Consider the following 19,631-nt stretch of genomic DNA (forward strand, 5'->3'; position numbering starts at 1 on the left):
GTAGGACAGTCCTACCCTAACTTTGACATGTTTAATATGGTAGGACAATCCTACCTTAACTTTGACATGTTTAATATGGTTGGACAGTCCTACCTTAACTTTGACATGTTTAATATGGTAGGACAGTCCTACCCTAACTTTGACATGTTTAATATGGTAGGACAGTCCTACCTTAACTTTGACATGTTTAATATGTAGTATATGTTGACAACATATTTAGGACAGTCCTACCTTAACTCCTGGCAAGCCTACCAGGCCCTGAGGACCAGGAAAACCCTGTTAGAGACAGACAGAGAGAGGGAGTTAAGAGTGTGTCGGCGTGGGTGTTACTGAAGTGCAGGTCAGATGCTGTTTGTTCACCCCGCCTGCTAATTACCCATTCGCCACAGCCTGACTACATGTGATAAAGCGAACCTGACCCTAACCTGCCAATATAGAAAATGCACTGTACAGTCAGAGATGGCGTCAAAAAATGTTGACAGACCTTTTTAGACAGGCTTATTTTTCTGCTTATCATTTACAACATTTTGGCTATTTGTTAGTCAACTTGGGTCTATACTTAGATACATGCAGCTTCTCTTCTGTCATTACTTGTTGTCCTAGACCAGTGGTTCCCAAACTTTGTATAGTCCCGTAGCCCTTCAAACATTCAACCTCCAGCTGTACCCCCTCTAAAACTTTTATAGTCCCGTACCCCTTCAAACATTCAAACCTCCAGCTGTACCCCCTCTAAAACTGTATATAGTCCCGTACCCCTTCAAACATTCAACCTCCAGCTGTACCCCCTCTAAAACTTTTTATAGTCCCGTACCCCTTCAAACATTCAAACCTCCAGCTGTACCCCCTCTAAAACTGTATATAGTCCCGTACCCCTTCAAACATTCAACCTCCAGCTGTACCCCCTCTAGCACCAGGGTCAGTGCACTCTCAAATGTAGTTTTTTAGCATCATTGTAAGCCTGCCACACACACACTATACGATACATTTATTAAAGATAAGAATGAGTGTGAGTTTTTGTCACAACCCGGCTTGTGGGAAGTGACAAAGAGCTCTTATAGGACCAGGGCACAAATACAAATATACAATAATAAAAATAATAATAATAATCAATAATTTTTCTCTTTATTTAACATCTTACAGAAAAAAAACTTATTTGTTCATCAAAAATTGTGAATAACTTACCACAGGTTAACGAGAAGGGTGTGCCTGCCCTAAAAGACTAATAAACCCTTGCTCACCATAATGTCATTAATCAATAGAATGAATGTTTCAATCTAGTTGACATTGGTAAAGTTTGTTATCTCTTTCCTATTTCATCTCTGCTTGTCTCGTGCAGCAAAGACATTTAGGGACCGGGGAGAAAATATGCTAACTTTAAACAAAACGGGAAAGATTGTCTGCGCAAAATTTCCAAATGAAATCAGTTTAACGGGTTTTAAGAAAATGAAAAGCTGTTAAAAAGACCCAACATGTTTTTGATAAGATTGTAGTTTGGGTTGGATGCATATTTTATGTGGTTGAAAAACGATCTGTTTTTATGATGCTGATAAAGACAACACTGCCACCTTTAAAGACGGTCGCTCATTCACTCTCTCAAGATGCCGAAATACATAAATAATATTTCTCCACTCCTGTTTCCAAGTCAAAATGTACATTTGGCGTTTCATTTTACTGCAAGAAATGCTTAATTCCGTAGGAGTTCATATTGTATTAGGCTATGTGAGAGGTTATAAACCTACAGATAATATGATATGAGACTATGTGAGAGGTTATAGACTATGTGAGAGGTTATAAACCTACAGATAATATGATATTATACTATGTGAGAGGTTATAAACCTACAGATAATATGATATTAGACTATGTGAGAGGTTATAGACCTACAGATAATATGATATTAGACTATGTGAGAGGTAATAGACTATGTGAGAGGTTATAAACCTACAGTTAATATGATATTAGACTATGTGAGAGGTTATAGACCTACAGATAATATGATATTAGACTATATGAGAGGTTATAGACTATGTGAGAGGTTATAAACCTACAGATAATATGATATTAGACTATGTGAGAGGTTATAGACCTACAGATAATATGATATTAGACTATGTGAGAGGTTATAGACCTACAGATAATATGATATTAGACTATGTGAGAGGTTATAGACTATGTGAGAGGTTATAAACCTACAGTTAATATTATATTAGACTATGTGAGAGGTTATAAACCTACAGTTAATATTATACCAGACTATGTGAGAGGTTATAAACCTACAGTTAATATTATACTAGACTATGTGAGAGGTTATAAACCTACAGTTAATATTATACTAGACTATGTGAGAGGTTATAGACCTACAGTTGGTGTCCAGATACTATTCCATTTAACCCATCTGAACAGTACAGCTCCCTTGACGTGCCATCATCCTCTTTTAACCACTTCACCAAATCCTCCCTAAACATTACACTACTGTTCTGGTCCTCTGTTATATTTATTTTCAACTATCCACGTCACAGCTTTTCTCTTGTTGAATTCAACTCCGTCGTGGTCCTTTCTGTCTCAGTGGTGTGTATCTGGGGCGTTACAGATGGGCCCTATAGCTGAGTCTGAGACTCCACACTAACAGATAGAAATAATGACAGAAAAAACCCCACTGGAGCCTATAGATATGACTTGTTTTCCTCTTTATTCAACCTGCCCACCACCCACCCGCTCTTCATACACACAATGTTCCATGAAGCTAAACCCGCCCGCCTCATGGACATAACCGTGGGGGACATAACCGCGGTGGACTGTCGGTTATGAGTCTACCCACACATCACTAGTGTGTGTGTGTGTGTGTTTGTGTTTGTGTTTGTGTGTGTGTGTGTGTGTGTGTGTGTGTGTGTGTGTGTGTGTGTGTGTGTGTGTGTGTGTGTGTGTGTGTGTGTGTGTGTGTGTGTACCTGCAACCCAGGGTTTCCTTGCTGCCCGGATGCTCCCATCTCCCCCGGAGGTCCCTGTAGACAGAGGAAATGACATCATAGACACCACTCTTCCAGTTGATGTAAACACAGGGTTCTAGAGTGAACAGTTAGGGTTGTAGAACGTCTCAGTCATCATACTCACCAAGTTTCCCTTAGAACCTTGGATTCCATCCACTCCTCGGATACCCTGAAGAGGGGGAGACAGGCCAGAGAGGGGGGAAGAGGGGAGATTGGGGAGGGGGGAAAGAGAAGAGGAGCAAAAGGAGAGAGGGGAAAGGGGAAACAGGGGAAAGAGGAGAGAGGGAGAGAGACAACTGTCAATCAACCAAATAAGTTTGAAGAAGAGATACTAACCTGAGTCTAGATTGTCATTAGTGCTGTCTGTCCAGTAAACATCCAGGTATCAGACCAAGCTGTGAGGCTGTAGCTAACTGAGGGAGCTGGCAGGGCTTCCTTCCACCAGGAAACAACAGCTTTATAGATGCAGTAAACATCCAGGTATCAGACCAAGCTGTGAGACCTTCAGGCATTGAAGTTGTTCTGCTAGGTGTGTTTGTGTGTGTGTGTGTGTGTGTGTGTGTGTGTGTGTGTGTGCGTGCGTGCGTGCGTGTGTGTGGTTAGAACAGGTGTAACCAACATGTAACACCCGCAGGTCACAGACAACATGTTGAAAGGTGTTATATTGGCAGACAGACAGAAGCATACCTAATGTCGTCTAATCTGATAAGATGTTAACATATTTCATGTGATGTTAATGTAATGTTAACATATGTATCATTACCATAATAGTTTGTTAGCAGCAAGTGGAGACAGGTTGGAGTGGAGGTCAGGGTTCATGTTTTAATGAGTATTAGAGCTACAGCTACAAAGCCTTTAGGTCTACAGTATAGTAAGGATGAATTCTGTAGGTCTACAGTGTAGTAAGGATGAAATCTTTAGGTCTACAGTGTAGTAAGGATGAAGTCTTTAGGTCTACAGTGTAGTAAGGATGAAGTCTTTAGGTCTACAGTGTAGTAAGGATGAAATCTTTAGGTCTACAGTGTAGTAAGGATGAAGTCTGTAGGTCTACAGTATAGTAAGGATGAAATCTTTAGGTCTACAGTGTAGTAAGGATGAAGTCTGTAGGTCTACAGTATAGTAAGGATGAAGTCTGTATGTCTACAGTATAGTAAGGATGAAGTCTTTAGGTCTACAGTATAGTAAGGATGAAGTCTGTAGGTCTACAGTATAGTAAGGATGAAGTCTTTAGGTCTACAGTATAGTAAGGATGAAATCTTTAGGTCTACAGTATAGTAAGGATGAAGTCTGTAGGTCTACAGTATAGTAAGGATGAAGTCTTTAGGTCTACAGTATAGTAAGGATGAAGTCTGTAGGTCTACAGTATAGTAAGGATGAAGTCTGTAGGTCTACAGTATAGTAAGGATGAAGTCTGTAGGTCTACATTATAGTAAGGATAAAGTCTGTAGGTCTACAGTATAGTAAGGATGAAGTCTGTAGGTCTACATTATAGTAAGGATGAAGTCTGTAGGTCTACAGTATAGTAAGGATGAAGTCTGTAGGTCTACATTATAGTAAGGATGAAGTCTGTAGGTCTACATTATAGTAAGGATGAAGTCTGTAGGTCTACAGTATAGTAAGGATGAAGTCTGTAGGTCTACATTATAGTAAGGATGAAGTCTGTAGGTCTACAGTATAGTAAGGATGAAGTCTGTAGGTCTACATTATAGTAAGGATGAAGTCTGTAGGTCTACATTATAGTAAGGATGAAGTCTGTAGGTCTACAGTATAGTAAGGATGAAGTCTGTAGGTCTACAGTATAGTAAGGATGAAGTATTTTACTGCGTCCCAAAAGTCTACTTATTCCCTACAGAGTGCATTCATTTTGACCAGGGTCCAGAAGGCACCAAATAGGGAATGGGGTGCCATTTGGGATGATATCTATTTTCTCAGGCTTGGATGAGGACTAGGACGAGGGGAAAATGCTGGAGTTAGGGTCAGAATGGTTACGGTCAGAGATAAGGTCAAAGGTGAAAGGTACTCACAGGCTGACCTGTAGGGCCAGTGTGACCTCTGGGTCCGTTTAACCCTCTGGAACCCTGGTGGTCAAAGATCAAAGGTTTTACGATCACACAGCAATCAATGATAACCAATCAATAGTCAATTTCCAGTGTGTGCGAGCGTGCGAGCGTGCGTGCGTGTGTGTATGTGTGTCTGCGAGCGTGCGTAAACACTCACAGCATCACCTGGCTGTCCTCTTGGTCCTGGTTGTCCTTCTGAACCCTAAAATACACATACAATAAATGCACACACGCAACACACACACACATTAATATGTAAATCACATACACACACAAACGTCTTACCCTCTCTCCTGACACCCCAACAGTACCGTGGGGGCCTGGTTTTCCTATCTCCCCCTGATAAACAGAGAGAGAGAGAGAGAGAGAGAGAGAGAGAGAGAGAGAGAGAGAGAGAGAGAGAGAGAGAGGAGGAGAGAGAGAGAGAGAAGACATTACATACACAAGACAGGTTAAGAGAATAATCATGACAGTCACGTTATCAAAGATAGAAAGTTGAAACAGACAGTTACTCACCCTGTGTCCCTTGTATCCTGGAAGACCTGGCAAGCCATCAAAACCCCTGTCACCCTGAGAGAGAGAGAGAACAGAGAGAGAACAGAGAGAGAACAGAGAGAGAGAGAGAGAGAACAGAGAGAGAACAGAGAGAGAGAACAGAGAGAGAACAGAGAGAGAGAACAGAGAGAGAACAGAGAGAGAACAGAGAGAACAGAGAGAAATAGAGAAAGGGGGGTTATTCCCTCAGACTATCCCGTTCATAGGAGAGATGGATAGGGTTTATATACATACTGTACAGTCAGCATAGAGAATAAGACATGGATAGGGTTTATATACATACTGTACAGTCAGCATAGAGAATAAGACATGGATAGGGTTTATATACATACTGTACAGTCAGCATAGAGAATAAGACATGGATAGGGTTTATATACATACTGTACAGTCAGCATAGAGAATAAGACATGGATAGGGTTTATATACATACTGTACAGTCAGCATAGAGAATAAGACATGGATAGGGTTTATATACATACTGTACAGTCAGCATAGAGAATAAGACATGGATAGGGTTTATATACATACTGTACAGTCAGCATAGAGAATAAGACATGGATAGGGTTTTTATACATACTGTACAGTCAGCATAGAGAATAAGACATGGATAGGGTTTATATACATACTGTACAGTCAGCATAGAGAATAAGACATGGATAGGGTTTATATACATACTGTACAGTCAGCATAGAGAATAAGACATGGATAGGGTTTATATACATACTGTACAGTCAGCATAGAGAATAAGACATGGATAGGGTTTATATACATACTGTACAGTCAGCATAGAGAATAAGACATGGATAGGGTTTATATACATACTGTACAGTCAGCATAGAGAATAAGACATGGATAGGGTTTATATACATACTGTACAGTCAGCATAGAGAATAAGACATGGATAGGGTTTTTATACATACTGTACAGTCAGCATAGAGAATAAGACATGGATAGGGTTTATATACATACTGTACAGTCAGCATAGAGAATAAGACATGGATAGGGTTTATATACATACTGTACAGTCAGCATAGAGAATAAGACATGGATAGGGTTTATATACATACTGTACAGTCAGCATAGAGAATAAGACATGGATAGGGTTTATATACATACTGTACAGTCAGCATAGAGAATAAGACATGGATAGGGTTTATATACATACTGTACAGTCAGCATAGAGAATAAGACATGGATAGGGTTTTTATACATACTGTACAGTCAGCATAGAGAATAAGACATGGATAGGGTTTATATACATACTGTACAGTCAGCATAGAGAATAAGACATGGATAGGGTTTATATACATACTGTACAGTCAGCATGGAGAATAAGACATGGATAGGGTTTATATACATACTGTACAGTCAGCATAGAGAATAAGACATGGATAGGGTTTATATACATACTGTACAGTCAGCATGGAGAATAAGACATGGATAGGGTTTATATACATACTGTACAGTCAGCATAGAGAATAAGACATGGATAGGGTTTATATACATACTGTACAGTCAGCATGGAGAATAAGATACAGTGAGCCAATCAGAGTTGATCTAGTACTATCCTCTCTCACCTTTCCACCGGTCTCACCCGGAGCACCCCTGTTCCCATCCGTCCCAGCTCGACCCTGGAACACACACGTTATGGTGTTGTTTGCATACGAATGTGACGTACTGAAATAGTATTTGAAATGTCAATCTGTACACTGTCTTGTTAGACAGACAGAGTCTCACCCTCTTCCCTGACTTTCCATTCATTCCTGCTTGGCCCATAATACCTCTAGGACCCTGTGGGGGGAGAGAGAGAGAGAGGGAGAGAGAGGGAGAGATGGAGAGAGAGAGAGAGAGAGAGAGAGAGGGGGGGGGGAGCGAGAGATAGTGAGACATAAGGGAGAGATCAATTGATCATAAGATGTCATCCAATCAGACATGCATGTGTCGTCATGGCATTATGACTTACCGCTGGTCCCATCTCCCCGGCTACTCCCTTCAGCCCCGAAGGACCCGGGTTACCCTGGAAACAGAGAGGTCAGAAGTTAAATCAGGAACTCTTGCAAGCTTTTCTCCAACCTTACTTCACCAGAACCTTGATTAAGGCAAAACAGAAACTCTTAGAAGACCGTGGACTGTTAGCATTTCTCATAGGAAAACAGGTCACAGTCAGCCACCATGCTAACACCAGCTGGGCATGGACATGTATCCTCACCAGTGGTCCAGGACGTCCCATAAGGCCTAGTGGTCCAGGTGGTCCCTTCATAGACAACTGGGGAGAGAGAGAGAGAGAGAGAGAGAGAGAGAGAGAGAGAGAGAGAGAGAGAGAGAGAGAAAGAGACAAAGACAGAGACAGAGAGACAGAGACAGAGACAGAGAGATGTTAGAGAACTGTGAACTGCCTCAAACCTGGAGGCTGGGATCTCCTCAATGGTAGTGAAGTCTAACACATTGGTTGTTCCCTACAATATAACAGTACCAGTGGTCACATTCATGTCACATATGGTCATCACTGTGGTCTGCTGTAACAGTATGGTTATTGATAAGGGAATTTCTATGTTTAAAGTAATGACTAAAGGATTCCACCCTGAAATCATATAATTGTATGAAATGTGTTAGTAGTCATAATTCCATAATATGTGTGACTAGACCATTGTGTTGCTGTGTAGTGGTGTGAGAGTTGAGAGAACAAAGGACAACAGGAAAGAGGCTCCTTCGAAGGTCCCTCTTATCTGGGGAGGAAAGGAACAGCGAGAAACTGCCAAGGCTGGTAGAAAAGTGATAAACCTGTCTGTGTGTGTGTGTGTGTGTGTGTGTGTGTGTGTGTGTGTGTGTGTGTGTGTGTGTGTGTGTGTGTGTGTGTGTGTGTGTGCGTAGAGGGGGTTATAAAGACTGTTCAAATTTTGGTTGAGGGGAGAGCTCTCATGAATTAACTACAACGAACATTTTGCAGAATCTGAGTCTTTGCCTAATTCTTATTAACCTGTTGGGTCTAGGGGGCAGCATTTGCACGTCTGGATAAAAAAAATGTACCCGATTTAATCTGGTTACTAATCCTACCCAGTAACTAGAATATGCATATACTTATTATATATGGATAGAAAACACTCTAAAGTTTCCAAAACTGTTTGAATGGTGTCTGTGAGTATAACAGAACTCATTTGGCAGGCAAAACCCTGAGACATTTTCTGACAGGAAGTGGATACCTGATGTGTTGTATTGAGTTTAAACCTATCCCATTGAAAAACACAGGGGTTTAGGAATATTTTGGCACTTCCTATTGCTTCCACTAGATGTCACCAGCCTTTACAAAGTGTTTTGAGTCTTCTGGAGGGAGATCTGACCGAACAAGAGCCATGGAACGGTGATGTCCCATTAGACACCTGGCGCGCTACTTCATGTTGGGTACCCTCGTTCCAATACGTTATAAAAGGCTATGCATTCGTCCACCTTGAATATTATTCATGTTCTGGTTAAAAAAGGCCCTAATGATTTATGCTATACAACGTTTGACATGTTTGAACGAACGGAAATATATTTTTTCCCCTCGTTCATGACGAGAAGTCCGGCTGGCTTACATCATGTGCTAACGAGACGGAGATTTTTGGACATAAATGATGAGCTTTTTTGAACAAAACTACATTCGTTATGGACCTGTGATACCTGGAAGTGACATCTGATGAAGAGAATCAAAGGTAATGGATTATTTACATAGTATTTTCGATTTTAGATCTCCCCAACATGACGTCTAGTCTGTATCGCAACGCGTATTTTTCTGGGCACAGTGCTCAGATTATTGCAAAGTGTGATTTCCCAGTAAGGTTATTTTTAAATCTGGCAAGTTGATTGCGTTCAAAAGATGTAAATCTATAATTCTTTAAATGACAATATAATATTTTACCAATGTTTTCTAATTTTAATTATTTAATTTGTGACGCTGACTTGACTGCCGGTTATTGGAGGGAAACGATTTCCTCAACATCAATGCCATAGTAAAACGCTGTTTTTGTATATAAATATGAACTTGATAGAACTAAAAATGCATGCATTGTCTAACATAATGTCCTAGGAGTGTCATCTGATGGAGATTGTAAAAGGTTAGTGTATCATTTTAGCTGGTTTTATGGTTTTGGTGACCCTGTCTTTGACTTGACAAAACATTACACACAACTCTTGTAAATGTACTGTCCTAACATACTCTAAATTTATGCTTTCGCCGTAAAACCTTTTTGAAATCGTAAAACGTGGTTAGATTAAGGAGATGTTTATCTTTCAAATGGTGTAACATAGTTGTATTTTTGAAAAATTTGAATTTTGACATTTATTTGGATTCAAATTTGCCGCTCTTGAAATGCACCTGCTGTTGATGGAGTGCACCACGGGTGGCACGCTAGCGTCCCACCTAGCCCCAAGAGGTTAACCCTAGCTTTACAACCTAGGGGGAATTGGTCAAAGCTATAGTGATTGTTATCATTGGGATTGAAAATTCTCGTGACAGTTATATTATGGTTATATATGGTCATCACTGTGGCCTGCTGTAAAAGTATGGTTATGTTATGGTTATATATGGTCATCACTGTGGTCTGCTGTAACAGTATGGTTATGTTATGGTTATATTACGGTCAGATATGGTCATCACTGTGGTCTGTTGTAACAGTATGGTTATGTTACGGTGATGTTGCTGTCTTTATCTTGGTCTGTTGTAACAGTATGGTTATGTTACGGTGATGTTGCTGTCTTTACCTTGGTCTGTTGTAGAATGGCCTGGGCTTGAGCCTCCTGGGCTGATATCACTGGTCCTGTTAGTTGGACTCCCCCTGCCTGGAACTACACGCACACACACACATACGCACACACGCACACACACACACACACACACACATCTGTTAGTGGGTCTCCATCTCATTGGAACTAAAGACATAATGCAGACTTTTGCATGGGGCGGCAGGTAGTCTAGTGGTTAGAGACAGGTAGTCTAGTGGTTAAATACAGGTAACCTAGTGGTTAGAGACAGGTAGCCTAGTGGTTAGAGAGAGGTAGTCTAGTGGTTAGAGACAGGTAGCCTAGTGGTTAGAGACAAGTAGCTTAGTGGTTAGAGACAGGTAGCCTAGTGGTTAGAGACAGGTAGCCTAGTGGTTAGAGACAGGTAGCCTAGTGGTTAGAGACAGGTAGCCTAGTGGTTAGAGACAGGTAGCCTAGTGGTTAGAGACAGGTAGCCTAGTGGTTAGAGACAGGTAGCCTGGTGGTTAGAGACAGGTAGCCTAGTGGTCAGAGACAGGTAGCCTAGTGGTTAGAGCGTTGGGCCAGTAACTGCAAGGTTGCTAGATCAACTCCTCGAGCTGACAAGGTAAACAATCAGTCGTTCTGCCTCTGAACAAGGCAGTTAACCTGTCTGGGATAGGGGGCAGTATTTTCACGGCCGGATAAAAAACGTACCCGATTTAAACTAGTTACTACTCTTGCCCAGAAACGAGAATATGCATATTATTAGTCGATTTGGATAGAAAACACTCTAAAGTTTCTAAAACTGTTTGAATGGTGTCTGTGAGTATAACAGAACTCATATGGCAGGCAAAAAGAAGATTCCAAGCAGGAAGTGGCCTGTCTGACAATTTGTAGTCCTTCTGTTGCATCTCTATCGAAATTACAGTATCTGTGCTGTTACATGACACTTTCTACAGCTTCCATTGGCTCTCTAAAGCCTTCATAAACCGGATTGACGCATCTCATGTCTCTGGGCAGATAACAGCAGTCCAGTTTGTCAGTGGACTGCCTGGTGACAGAGAGACTGGAGATGCGCGTTCACGAGACCTCGCCATTTTTTTCTTTCCCTCTTTGAATGAATACAACGTTGTCCGGTTGGAATATTATTGCTATATTATGAGAAAAATAGCATAAAAATTGATTTTAAACAGCGTTTGACATGCTTCTAAGTACGGTAAAGGAACATTTTGAATTTTTTTGTCACGAAATGCGCTCGCACGTTACCCTTTGGATAGTGACCTGAATGCACAAACAAAACGGAGGTATTTGGATATAACTATGGATTATTTGGAACCAAAACAACATTTGTTGTTGAAGTAGAAGTCCTGGGAATGCATTCTGACGAAGAACAGCAAAGGTAATCACATTTTTCTAATAGTAATTCTGAGTTTAGTGAGCCCCGAAGTTTGCGGGTGTCTGAATAGCTAGCCTGTGATGGCTGAGCTATGTACTCAGAATATTGCAAAATGTGCTTTCGCCGAAAAGCTATTTTAAAATCTGACATAGCGATTGCATAAAGGAGTTCTGTATCTATAATTCTTAAAATAATTGTTATGTATTTTGTCAACGTTTATGATGAGTAATTTAGTAAATTCACCGGAAGTTTTCGGTGGCTATGCTTGTTCTGAACATCACATGCTAATGTAAAAAGCTGTTTTTTGATATAAATATGAACTTGATTGAACAAAACATGCATGTATTGTATAACATAATGTCCTAGGAGTGTCATCTGATGAAGATCATCAAAGGTTAGTGCTGCATTTAGCTGTGGTTTGGTTTTTTGTGACATATATGCTTGCTTTGAAAATGGCTGTGTGATTATTTTTGGCTGGGTACTCTCCTGACATAATCTAATGCTTTGCTTTCACTATAAAGCCTTTTTGAAATCGGACAATGTGGCTGGATTAACGAGAGTCTTATCTTTCAAATGGTGTAAAATAGTCATATGTTTGAGAAATTGAAGTTATAGCATTTTTAAGGTTTTTGTATTTCGCGCCACGCTCTACCATTGGATATTGGTGAGGCGTTCCGCTAGCGGAATGTCGAACTGTTCCCAGGCTGGCATTGAAAATAAGAATTTGTTCTTAACTGACTTGCCTAGGTAAATAAAGGATAAAATATATATGTATATAAATATTGTTGTCAGTAGTCCTCCCGGTGGCAGGAAGAGGTTACTGCAGGCTACTAACCTGGCTCCTGGAGGTCCCGATAGCTGCTAGTTGTCAGTCTTATTTAGAAACCAGGTGTGTATTCAACAAGGGTTGTGTTTGCGGTGAACATATTAGTAACAATTTCAGTTGAATGAACATTCCAAAAATGTTACGGTGTGTGTTCTTACCGGAACAATGAGGATGTTCCCCGGAGGACCTGGTATCCCATCGGCCCCGTTGAGACCCGGCCGGCCTGGAGGACCCTGAGGAAGGGAGGGGAGGAAGGAGGATGGAGATCATTATGATGATAAAGAACGACATTTACTTCCTGAATTGGAAAAACCTGAAATGATTGTAGTCCCGGGCAGAGAGAGAGAGAGAGAGAGAGAGAGAGAGAGAGAGAGACAGATTGATACAATGTATGGTGTGTTTTATGTGTTCATCTGAAAGTGTGTGTTTTGAGAGATAGATGGTGAAAATGCGTGAGAGAGACAGAAGGTGTGTGTGTTGATATGTGTTCGAGACAGAGAGAGAGTGTATGTTAGTTTGTAACTCACCAGTTCTCCTAGGTCTCCGTGAGGTCCTACCAGTCCTGTGGGCCCCTGGGGTCCTGGTTCTCCCTGGAGAGAGGACACAGTACAGTATACAGTACAGTGGAGTGTTTCTTAATCCTGGTCCTGGGGGCCCAAAAAGGTGCATATTTTTGTTTTTGCCCCATCCCTATACAGCTGATTCCACTAATCAACACATCATCAAACCTTTGGTTAGTGGAATCAGGTGTGTTATTGGCAAAAACATGAATGTCCACCCCTTTACGTCCCCAGGATCAGGATTAAGAAACACTGAAACTGAACTAATGAAACACAACTGGTGTAGTGGAGAAAGAAACTGAACTAATGAAACACAACCGGTGTAGTGGAGAGAGAAACTGAACTAATGAAACACAACCGGTGTAGTGGAGAGAGAAACTGAACTAATGAAACACAACTGGTGTAGTGGAGAGAGAAACTGAACTAATGAAACACAACTGGTGTAGTGGAGAGAGAAACTGAACTAATGAAACACAACTGGTGTAGTGGAGAGAGAAACTGAACTAATGAAACACAACCGGTGTAGTGGAGAGAGAAACTGAACTAATGAAACACAACCGGTGTAGTGGAGAGAGAAACTGAACTAATGAAACACAACTGGTGTAGTGGAGAGAGAAACTGAACTAATGAAACACAACTGGTGTAGTGGAGAGAGAAACTGAACTAATGAAACACGACTGGTGTAGTGGAGAGAGAAACTGAACTAATGAAACACAACTGGTGTAGTGGAGAGAGAAACTGAACTAATGAAACTCAACTGGTGTAGTGGAGAGAGAAACTGAACTAATGAAACACAACTGATGTAGTGGAGAGAGAAACTGAACTAATGAAACACAACCGGTGTAGTGGAGAGAGAAACTGAACTAATGAAACACAACTGGTGTAGTGGAGAGAGAAAGTGAACTAATGAAACACAACTGGTGTAGTGGAGAGAGAAAGTGAACTAATGAAACACAACTGGTGTAGTGGAGAGAGAAACTGAACTAATGAAATATAACTGAGACAGTATAGAGCAGGGGCTCGAGGGCCACATCGAGATTCTGAAATTCAACGGAGGGTAGCATTTTTTAGGGGACCAATTGTTGTTTAAAATCCATTTGTGGGGGCCTCTCGAGTGGCGCAGCGGTCTAAAGCACTGTGTCACAGCTGGCCATGACTGGGAAACACATGAGGCGATGCACAATTGGTCCAACGTCGCCCAGGTTAGGAGAGGGTTTGGCAGGCCGAGATTTCCGTGGCCCATCGCGCTCTAGCGACACATTGACGTGCCTGGGAGGGCTGGATTGAAGTGCCTGGGGGTCATACTTTTCCCCCCTTGGTATGGAGGAATACACTAAATATCACCACTGACTCACCTCTGGTCCTGGAAGACCCCCGGGGCCTGTGATTAAGGTGCTCTGCAAGATGCCAGAGAAAACATGAAATTATTGCTAGTGGGTATTTGAAGTGTCAGGGTGTGTGTCTATGTGTGGGTGTGTGTGTGTGTGTGTGTGTGTGTGTGTGTGTGTGTGTGTGTGTGTGTACTTACTGCTCCAAAGTAGGATGGTTCCCCTTTCTCTCCTTTCTCTAGTCTTTCCTGGTGGAGAGGAACACACACACATGCACCCACACACATCTCTCGTCAGAGTACAAAACAGTAGTTGTTTAGTGTTGAGTTGCTGACAGACATTGCATTGTGAGATGTACCTGTCCGTTCCAGGTCTCCGCCCTCTCCCTCTCGGCCAATCCGTATCGATCTTCAAATTCCTCCTCGTATTCATACTCTCTGACCTCGTACTCATCTGTTCCGTTGTTGTAGTCTTCGTACTCTACAATCTGTCACACACACACACGCACACACACACACACACACACACACACACACACACACACACACACACACACACACACACACACACACACACACACACACACACACACACACACACACACACACACACACACACACACACACACACACACACACACACACACACACACACACACACCATCATATCCACAGTCAACAGTAGCATAAAGAAGACATTTCAGAATTTGATCTTGAGCTGAACCACTAGAACTAGAAAACTGGTTAGAATTGGAACCACAGAACCACAATGAAATTCTAGTTCTCTGATTATAAATACAGAACCACAATGACATTCTAGTTCTCTGATTATAAATACAGAACCACAATGAAATTCTAGTTCTCTGATTATAACCACAGAACCACAATGACGTTCTAGTTCTCTGATTAGAACCACAGAACCACAATGACGTTCTAGTTCTCTGATTAGAACCACAGAACCACAATGACATTCTAGTTCTCTGATTAGAACCACAGAACCACAATGACATTCTAGTTCTCTGATTAGAACCACAGAACCACAATGACATTCTAGTTCTCTGATTAGAACCACAGAACCACAATGACATTCTAGTTCTCTGATTAGAACCACAGAACAGTCCCAATACTGAGAGAATGAATGGATGGTTGAAATGGAAAACTCAGAGAGAGCAACATTAGACATGGTGTCCAGATCATTCTTTTTTCCCCCCAACTTATTTTTTCATTGTTTATCCATCTTTCTGTGTCTGGTCAGGTACTGTGGAGGTCACCTCTCACCTCATACTCTGTGACGTTAGTCTAGGTGTGTTGTGTCTGGTGAGGTACTGTGGAGGTCACCTCTCACCTCATACTCTGTGACGTTAGTCTAGGTGTGTTGTGTCTGGTCAGGTACTGTGGAGGTCACCTCTCACCTCATACTCTGTGACGTTAGTCTAGGTGTGTTGTGTCTGGTCAGGTACTGTGGAGGTCACCTCTCACCTCATACTCTGTGACGTTAGTCTAGGTGTGTTGTGTCTGGTGAGGTACTGTGGAGATCACCTCTCACCTCATACTCTGTGATGTTAGTCTAGGTGTGTTGTGTCTGGTCAGGTACTGTGGAGGTCACCTCTCACCTCATACTCTGTGACATTAGGTCTCACGGTAACCGTGGAGACAGAGAGGTCGTCGTAAAGGTCACTGTAGTCAAACTCATCAAACTCCTCCACCTTCACTCTCCTGGCGGGCTTTGTCTCCTACACACACACAAACACACACACACCCACACACACACACACAGCTGTGTTCAGAGGCCATGGAGTGAGGTAGGAGTTAAATCGAACAGGGGACAGACGAAGAAAGGTGGGCACATGGAACACTGGCACATGGAACACTTCACATGGAACACTGGCACACGGAACTTTAGCACACGGAACACTGGCACACAGAACTTTGGCACATGGAACACTGGCACACGGAACACTGGCACACGGAACACTGGCACGGGAACACTGGCACACGGAACTTTAGCACACAGAACACTGGCACACGGAACACTGGCACACGGAACTTTAGCACACGGAACACTGGCACATGGAACTTTAGCACACGGAACACGGAAACACAGAACACTGGCACACGGAACACTGCCACACAGAACTTTAGCACATGGAACACTGGCACACGGAACTTTAGCACACGGGACACTGACACATGGAACTTTAGCACACGGAACACTGGCACACGGAACTTTAGCACACGGAACACTGCCACACGGAACTTTAGCACACGGAACACTGGCACACGGAACACTGGCACACGGAACTTTAGCACACGGAACACTGTCACACGGGACTTTAGCACACGGAACACTTGCACACGGAACTTTAGCACACGGAACACTGGCACACGGAACACTGGCACAGGAACACTGTCACACAGAACTTTAGCACATGGAACATTTGCATACGGAACTTTAGCACACGGAACACTGTCACACGGAACTTTAGCACATGGAACACTGGCACACGGAACACTGGCACATGGAACACTGCAACACAGAACTCTAGCACATGGAACACTGGCACACGGAACTTTAGCACACGGGTCACTGGCACACGGAACACTGGCACACGGAACACTGCCACACAGAACTCTAGCACATGGAACACTGGCACACGGAACTTTAGCACACGGGACACTGCCACACGGAACTTTAGCACACGGAACACTGGCACACGGAACTTTAGCACACGGAACACTGGCACATGAAACACTGGCACACGGAACTTTAGCACACGGAACACTGGCACACGGAACTTTAGCACACGGAACACTGGCACACGGAACTTTAGCACACGGAACACTGGCACACGGAACTTTAGCACACGGAACACTGGCACACGGAACTTTAGCACACGGAACACTGGCACACAGAACTTTAGCACATGGAACACTGCCACACAGAACTCTAGCACACGGAACACTGGCACGCGGAACACTGCCACACAGAACTCTAGCACATGGAACACTGGCACACGGAACACTGGCACACAGAACTCTAGCACATGGAACACTGGCACACGGTACACTTCCACACAGAGCTCTAGCACATGGAAATACTGGCACACGGAACACTGCCACACAGAACTCTATGACATGGAACACTGGCACATGGAACGCTGGCACATGGAACACTGCCACACAGAACTTTAGCACATGGAACTTCAGTACATGGAACACGGGTACACGGAACACTGGCTCACAGAACTCTAGCACATGGAACACTGGCACACGGAACTTTAGCACATGGAACACTGGCACACGGAACACTGGCACACGGAACTTTAGCACATGGAACACTGCCACACAGAACTCTAGCACATGGAACACTGGCACACGGAACACTGGCACATGGAACACTGCCACACACAACCTTAGCACATGGAAATGGAACACTGGCTAACAACTCTGGAACATGGAAGACTGGCAAACAAACACTGTCTGACTAAATCTCTCAATAGAGATGGGAGGGTAAGAGAAAGATACTGCAATGAATGGAAAGAGAGAGATAAAGATAGGAAGAGAGAGAGATGAGACATTTAAACATTGGCTAGTCACCTAGTTAACTCTGTCATATAATAGGCTGTCTAATGGGACTCTCATCATCAACCCCCTGTCTATTGATAGGCTGCCTAAAGGGAACTCACCTCCTCAGTCTCTTGTGATAGGCTGTCGTAGGGTAAAGGGGCGTGGCAGTCGGGAATGTAGTCTTGACAGTAGGTCTCTGCAGCTCTGGGGTCGGCTACGATCAACAACTGTTGGATTTCTCCCTGTGGACACACACACACATTAATAAAATACATGAAACACACACACACCATGTTTCTTTGTATTCATGCAGCTAATATTTTTGGGGTATATGGTACAGCTATTATGAACTGTGAAATGAATGAATGTGCATACCTATCTGTGATTGAATGAATGTGCATACCTATCTGAGACTGAATGAATGTGCATACCTATCTGTGACTGAATGAATGTGCATACCTATCTGAGACTGAATGAATGTGCATATATAACTGTGACTGAATGAATGTGCATACCTATCTGTGACTGACTGAATGAATGTGTATACCTATCTGTGACTGAATGAATGTGCATGCCTATCTGTGACTGAATGAATGTGCATACCTATCTGTGACTGAATGAATGTGCATACCTATCTGTGACTGACTGAATGAATGTGTATACCTATCTGTGACCGAATGAATGTGCATGCCTATCTGTGACTGAATGAATGTGCATACCTATCTGTGACTGAATGAATGTGCATACCTATCTGTGACTGAATGAATGTGCATACCTATCTGTGACTGACTGAATGAATGTGTATACCTATCTGTGACTGAATGAATGTGCATGCCTATCTGTGACTGAATGAATGTGCATACCTATCTGTGACTGAATGAATGTGCATACCTATCTGTGACTGAATGAATGTGCATGCCTATCTGTGACTGAATGAATGTGATTGTCAACAATCAGAATCCAGCCCAAACACAGGTTGAGGGTTGAATCAGAGCCAGACCACCTGACACCACAGTCATTCTACTAAATGACCCCAGACACACTGGGGTTAAAGGTCATTCTGCTGTATGACTGGGTTCCACAACACATACAACACAGGCAGGTAGTTTTACACCACACTGGAGATCCTAGATGGAATTTAACCTGTAACCTATGAACAAAAGCAGAGCTTGTCTTCTGAGTCTCTGGACAAATAAATATATCTAATTTAACAATGACATAACGTCTTCATTTATTAAACTGTTGGGGTGTAGGGGCAGTATTTTCACGGCCGGATGAAAAACGTACTCAAATTAAACTGGTTACTATTATAATATAATATTTGTATATTATTAGTAGATTTGGACAGGAAACACTCTGAAGTTTCTAAAACTGTTTGAATGGTGTCTGTGAGTATAACAGAACTCATATGGCAGGCAAAAACCTGAGAAAAATCCAACCAGGAAGTGGAAAGTCTGAGAATTGTAGTTCTTCTTTTGATTCTCTATCGAAACTACAGTTTCTGTGGGGTCACGTTGCACTTCCTAAGGCTTCCATTGGCTGTCAACAGCCTTCAGAAAGTTCTTTCAGCAGTCTCCTGTCACTGGGCAGATAATAGGAGCTCAGTCAATCAGTGGACTGCCTGTGGACAAAGGGATT

At 42.5% G+C, this 19,631-nt stretch overlaps 1 protein-coding gene across 1 annotated transcript in view; it reads right to left on the minus strand.

Moving 5' to 3' along the window:
• The window catches only part of LOC106592099 (uncharacterized), a 75,053-nt gene that overhangs the window by 35,167 nt on the left and 20,255 nt on the right, over window positions 1–19,631 (minus strand). Inside the window, exons 5-23 of the mRNA XM_082958575.1 lie at window positions 18,113–18,235; window positions 16,040–16,159; window positions 14,786–14,914; window positions 14,628–14,675; window positions 14,455–14,496; window positions 13,067–13,129; window positions 12,698–12,772; window positions 10,339–10,422; window positions 7,811–7,867; window positions 7,565–7,618; window positions 7,339–7,392; window positions 7,179–7,232; window positions 5,563–5,616; window positions 5,332–5,385; window positions 5,204–5,248; window positions 5,011–5,064; window positions 3,111–3,155; window positions 2,948–3,001; window positions 232–276 (exon numbers count right to left, since the gene is read on the minus strand). Coding sequence (XP_082814701.1) covers window positions 232–276; window positions 2,948–3,001; window positions 3,111–3,155; window positions 5,011–5,064; window positions 5,204–5,248; window positions 5,332–5,385; window positions 5,563–5,616; window positions 7,179–7,232; window positions 7,339–7,392; window positions 7,565–7,618; window positions 7,811–7,867; window positions 10,339–10,422; window positions 12,698–12,772; window positions 13,067–13,129; window positions 14,455–14,496; window positions 14,628–14,675; window positions 14,786–14,914; window positions 16,040–16,159; window positions 18,113–18,235 — 1,254 coding nt within the window. The remainder of the gene's footprint in view (window positions 1–231; window positions 277–2,947; window positions 3,002–3,110; window positions 3,156–5,010; window positions 5,065–5,203; window positions 5,249–5,331; window positions 5,386–5,562; window positions 5,617–7,178; window positions 7,233–7,338; window positions 7,393–7,564; window positions 7,619–7,810; window positions 7,868–10,338; window positions 10,423–12,697; window positions 12,773–13,066; window positions 13,130–14,454; window positions 14,497–14,627; window positions 14,676–14,785; window positions 14,915–16,039; window positions 16,160–18,112; window positions 18,236–19,631) is intronic.

This window comes from Salmo salar, chromosome 12 (genome assembly GCF_965601325.2).
Source record: "Salmo salar chromosome 12, fSalSal1, whole genome shotgun sequence".
Lineage (NCBI taxonomy): Eukaryota > Metazoa > Chordata > Actinopteri > Salmoniformes > Salmonidae > Salmo > Salmo salar.